Source organism: Rhincodon typus, chromosome 13, assembly GCF_021869965.1.
Source record: "Rhincodon typus isolate 14 chromosome 13, sRhiTyp1.1, whole genome shotgun sequence".
Classification (NCBI taxonomy): Eukaryota; Metazoa; Chordata; class Chondrichthyes; order Orectolobiformes; family Rhincodontidae; genus Rhincodon; species Rhincodon typus.
The window spans coordinates 18,219,481-18,224,828 of NC_063344.1; the positions used below are offsets into that span (position 1 = coordinate 18,219,481).

At 43.8% G+C, this 5,348-nt stretch overlaps 1 protein-coding gene across 2 annotated transcripts; it reads left to right on the top strand.

Moving 5' to 3' along the window:
• The first annotated feature begins 2,136 nt into the window (after positions 1 to 2,136).
• On the top strand, positions 2,137 to 4,785 carry ghsra (growth hormone secretagogue receptor a). 2 transcript variants are annotated; one of them, XM_048604712.1, is made up of 2 exons: positions 2,137 to 2,350; positions 3,688 to 4,785. In XM_048604712.1, the coding sequence occupies exon 2, from the start codon at positions 3,877 to 3,879 to the stop codon at positions 4,690 to 4,692; it is 816 nt and encodes a 271-aa protein (XP_048460669.1). In that variant the 5' UTR covers positions 2,137 to 2,350; positions 3,688 to 3,876; the 3' UTR covers positions 4,693 to 4,785. The 2 variants fall into 2 exon arrangements, with proteins under 2 accessions (XP_048460669.1, XP_048460670.1); XM_048604713.1 differs by lacking the exon at positions 2,137 to 2,350 and adding an exon at positions 3,231 to 3,356.
• Positions 4,786 to 5,348: the final 563 nt, after the last annotated feature.

Here is a 5,348-nt window from a genome sequence, read left to right on the forward strand (position 1 = left end):
CACATAGCTGAACGTATTCATTAAACATCAGCTCTTCAATCATCAGCAACCTATACCATCTGAAGACACCGTGTTTGAAATGCATTGTTCGCTGCATGACTGTCATCTGCCATGGTGTGAAGGTTAACAAAGCTCCTTAGACAGGACCTTCCAAACCCATAACCAACACATCCCAGAATGTCAAGGACAGTAGATACACGAGAACAGCACCACCTTGAAATTCACCTCCAAGCCACACACCATTCTAACTTGTTCCTTCAGTGTCACTGGGACAAAATCCTGGGTCTCACTGCTCGACTGTATCTCTCAATGACTGTGAATCTAAAATTACTTAGCATTAAAATCAGACAAGGTGTGAAAAGGTGCCATAAACTGCTTCCATTTCTGTTCAAAGCTGAGAGAACTGCAGATGCTGGGAATCAGAAACAAAATCAGAAGTTGCTGGAAAAGCTCAGCAGGTCTGGCAGCATCTGTAGAGAGAAATCAGAGTTAATGTTTTGGGTCCAGTGACTCTTCCTTAGAAGAAGGGTCCATTTCTGTTAGGCAAGCTACGTTAAAATCATGGAATTTGCGATATTTGTCTACTTGCATGTGCGCTTGTACAAAGCTATCTCTGACTGCCTGCATTGTTATGTGTGTGTGAGTGGCAGACAGGGAAAAGGAGAGTTCTTCCCTTTATTCTTTCAAGCTGTTGCTGGCAAGACCAGCATTTGATGCCTATCCCTAATTGCCCTCGTCAGTAGGCAGTTAAGAGTCAACCGCATTGTTGTAAATCTAGAATCATCCAGATTAACAGCCCAGTGGTACTCCACTGATGCATCTAGACCTGCTGAGTTTCGCTGGCAATTTATCTTTTGTATAAAGAATCACAGAATTGTTAAAGTACAGAAGGAGACCATTGAGACCATCAGGAAATGAACATCTCACCTCATGTCTTTCTTCTGTCTTCTCTCCATCCTTTTCAAATAATTTAATTCCTTTTGGAAAGCCCCAATTAATTGTAACTACCTCCACCACACTCTCAAGCAGTCCATTCCAGACTCTAACCATATTGCTGCATGGAAAATATTTCACTAAATCAAGTTTGCTTCTTTTACGAACTACTTTGAATCTGTCCTCTCTCATACTTAAAGTTCTATGAGTGGGAACCTTTTCTCTCTGTTCAGTCTGTGCACACACTTCTTCCCCACCCTACATTTAACATAGTCAATCCAGCTAACCTGCACATCTTTGGACTGTGGGAGGAAATTAGAGCACCTGGCAGAAACCCACACAGACACAGGGGAGAATGTGTAAACTCCACACACACATACACAGAGGTGCCCAAGGCTGGAATCAAACCCAGGACCCTGGAACTGAGAGGCAGTGGTGCTAACCACAGAGCCACTGTGTTGCCATGGTTTTAAAGTAAACCAGTCCCTGCTTCTCCAATCTATCCTTATACCTGAAGTGCCTCATCCCTGGCTTCATTCTCATAAACCTTTCTCCAATGCCTTACCTTCTTCCCAGACCTGAATGCAGTACTCCAGCTGAGGCCGAAATAGTGTCTTTACAAGTTAAGCATCATCTCCTTGATCTTGTACTCTATTCCCCTATTTATGAAGCCCAGAATACTGTATGTATTTTTAACAGCTGACTCCCTGTTATCCTGCCAACATTAATGACTTACACACATGAACCCTAGGTCTCTCTGTTCTTGCATACCCTTTAAGAATTATATTTCAGAATTCCAATATTTGCAGTCCTTTTTTTCTGCTTTTATCTTCAAGTTAGGGGAAATTGGGAGACCTGCCAATGTTGTTTGCAGCAGCCCAGGCAATTTAGCTCTTTTTTGACAAAACCTAGTGAAATTGATCTGTCAAACGTCAGTCATTTCTCCTTTGTAACTTTCTCTCCAATAAGAGGAACCATCCATTGAAACAGTTTGTCTCCCACCCCCAGGCTGTGCCTTACTCCAAACCTGCTGTCCAAGATTTATAACCAGACAGTTTATACACTAACCTGCACAGTCTGTGTTTTCCCCCTCCCCCTGCTCCCCACTGTTCCCCCCCCCTCCTCTCTCCCTCTCTCTCTCTCTGTCTCTCTGAGTAATTGTGTGTGAGTTAGCTGGGAATCTATCAGTTAGGAACTGCAATCTCCCTGGTTGGTTGTAGCAGGGCAGAGCTCTCTCTCTGTTTATCAGTTGGGGGATAATGAGAGACTGCAATCTGCTTCGTGTTCCTTTCTCTTTGTGGTTCTCCTCCAGTAACCATTTCGCACAAAACAACCACTTATTTAGTGTTTCAATGGATTTCCATTCATGCTCAGAGAGAAAAGTGGACCGAAGGGCCAGTTAAAATCTGGACAAAAGGTAAGAATCCTTCAGTACTCAGAACAGAGAGTGACCTTTTCAGCATCTCTATCTGAGAGATTTATTGCTTCTTTTTCACTGCTGTTTTTTTTTACTTTGCTAATGTTTAATTTTAATTATTATCAATAATTTTATTATTTGACTACTAACTTCATTTGTTTTCATTTTTGGCAACTTTTTTGATTATTTTCAGTATGTTTATCATGATTGCTTATTATCTGATGAATATCCCTGTTTGTTAACTTTCGATGTGAGCTTTCCAGTAACTCTGTCTCTGTTCCTGGATTATTGTTTTTGTCTGTCAGTGTCTCGGTCTCTATCTTATTGCCTCTCTCTCTTTCTGTCCCTGTGTACTTGCTTCTCTCTTTCTGCATGTTAACCTCTGTTTCTTTCTCTTTCAATTTCTCTCTCTCTCTCTCTGTTAGCCTCAGTCTCTCTCTGTTTCTGTCTCTCTCTTTGTGTTAGCCTCAGTCTCTCTCTCTCTATGTGAGCCTCTGTCTGTCTGTCTCTCTCTCTCTCTCTGTGAGCCTTAATCTCTCTGTCTTTCTGTGTTAGCCTTGTTCACTTTTCCTCTGAGTTAGCCTCAATTTCTCTCTGTCTTTGTCTCTGTGTTAGCCTCAGTCTTTCTCTCTCCCTGTGTTAGCCTCAGTCTCTCCCTCTCTCTCTGTGTTAGCCTCGGTCTCCCTCTGTCACTCTATCGCTCTGCTTTAGCCTAATTTTCTCTCTGTCCCTCTATTTCTATGAGTCAGCCTAAGGTATTATTTGCCCCTCTTTCTCTGGCTTGAATTTGGGTTTCTCTTTGAGCGCGCCTCTCCTCTCTCTCTTTCTCAATCTTTCTTTTTGTCTGAGGGAAATAAAACAACCACAGACTCTGCGCAGGATTTCGATTCATTTCTGAGCTGGATTTTGTTTGGGGAATATGAGAAGTTTTCTTGGATCTGAAGGGAGTCCATAGCCTGGGAAGACAGGAACTCTGCCGTGCAGGGAACGGGGTCTGGGACGATGGGTGGGTGCCTGTAAAATGCAATTCTTGAACTGAGGGAAGTACGACAAAGAGGAACATAATTACCCATGGACAAAGTACAGGAGAAGAACAGGGAGCTACGGAGAGTGATAGAGCCAGTGATAGAGACATCAGTGACAGGGAACTGCAGGGGTAGAGAAAGATGGAAAGAAAGATATGGATGTAGGTAATTAAAGAGGTTCAGACAGAGACATGAAAAGGAAAGAAACTTGTGGAGAAAGAGAGAGATTGAGAGACACTGTTTCTGGGCAGACCAAGTGCCTGGCACCACATTGGCTGTGAATGGTAATTTTCTCCCTCCTCTCCTTTGTAGATAAAATGTGGCCAGAAGATGTTCCCAGCTCTGGGATTCGGCAGATTGGTCCAGTCTTCAGTTTCCTGCGCTCTCCTAACTTCCTTTGGGTGCTGAGATGGTGAGGACTTCTAACAGTCTCGCCCATGCAGTCTGACAGAGCACTCGGACTTCCTGCCAATTACCCCAAGCCCATGTTGTGTTAGCAGCATGTCCAACCATTCCACCAACATGAACTGTAGTCAGAACTGCAGCCTCTACGACATGGACTATTTCGATGGTTACTCCGATTATCCTGTCAATCTCTTCCCCATTCCTATCTTGACTGGAATCACCGTTACCTGCATTCTGTTGGCATTGATTGGCATCAGCGGGAATGCCATGACTATCCTGATTGTGCTAAAGTTCAAAGAGATGAGGACCACGACTAACTTCTACCTATCCAGTATGGCTTTCTCCGACCTCTTCATCTTTGTGTGCATGCCCTTGGACTTGTACAGGATTTGGCAGTACAGGCCCTGGAACTTTGGCAGTTTGCTCTGTAAGCTGTTCCAGTTTGTCAGTGAGAGTTGCACTTACTCCACAATTCTCAACATCACGGCCTTGAGTGTAGAGAGATACTTTGCCATTTGCTTCCCACTCAAGGCCAAAGTGGTCATCACTAAGGGCAGGGTCAAAGGTCTCATCTTTTTCCTCTGGTCAGTGGCGTTTGTCAGTGCGGGGCCCATCTTTGTCTTGGTTGGGGTCGAGCACATGAATGGAACTGACCCCCTGCTGACTAACGAGTGCAAAGCCACGGAGTACGCTGTCAAGTCTGGCCTCCTGAATATCATGGTGTGGGTGTCCAGCATCTTCTTCTTCCTGCCCGTCTTCTGCCTTTCAATACTCTACAGCTTAATTGGGAGGAAACTGTGGCGACGCAAGAGGGAGAGCGTTAGACCCAGCATCAGCAGCAGAGAGAAGAACAACAAGCAGACGGTGAAAATGCTCGGTAAGCATACAGAGAAAGGACCTACCTTTCTGTAGCGCCTTTCACAACCGCGGGGCATCCCAGAGCCTTTCCAGCCACAAAGTACTTTATAATCACAAACACCAGGATCTTGTTTTCTGCAGTGCGTCTCGATTATTTTGCTACTCTTCAATCTAGTACCACAGGGTTCCTGATTCTATGTTCCTGAAAAGCAGAGGCTTTGAGTATTTTCAAAACAGAGGTAGATCGATTCTTGATAAGCAAGATGATTAAAGGTTCTCAAGGGTAGGTGGGAATGCAGATTTAAAATTACAACCAGATCAGCTATGATCTTATCAAACGGCAGCAGAGTCTGGAGGGGCTGAATTGCCTTTTCCTGCACCTAATTTATATGTTTGTATATTCCTGAAGCCGAGTAATGAAGGATAACATTGGAGCCAATCTTTATATATATTTGTGCATTTATGTGAGAGATATAAAGCAAAACATACACCTCGTAATCCAAAGGCTGCCATTTCAGTCTGTTCAAATATACAGGATCACAGGTCATTTCCCAGTTAATGCTGACCACATACACATAATGAATGCACAAGTGACAGGGAGCCCCAACCCAGATTTCTGTGTTTCTTTCTCTTAACTATAATTTGAACACACAGCCTTCTTGACCAAGCTGTGAGTGTTACACCTTACACTAGAGAGAAAGATTGTACAC

Excerpts from the sequence above, each read along its gene's own strand:
- ghsra (XM_048604712.1), top strand. The coding sequence starts at position 3,877 with ATGTCCAACCATTCCACCAACATGAACTGTAGTCAGAACTGCAGCCTC.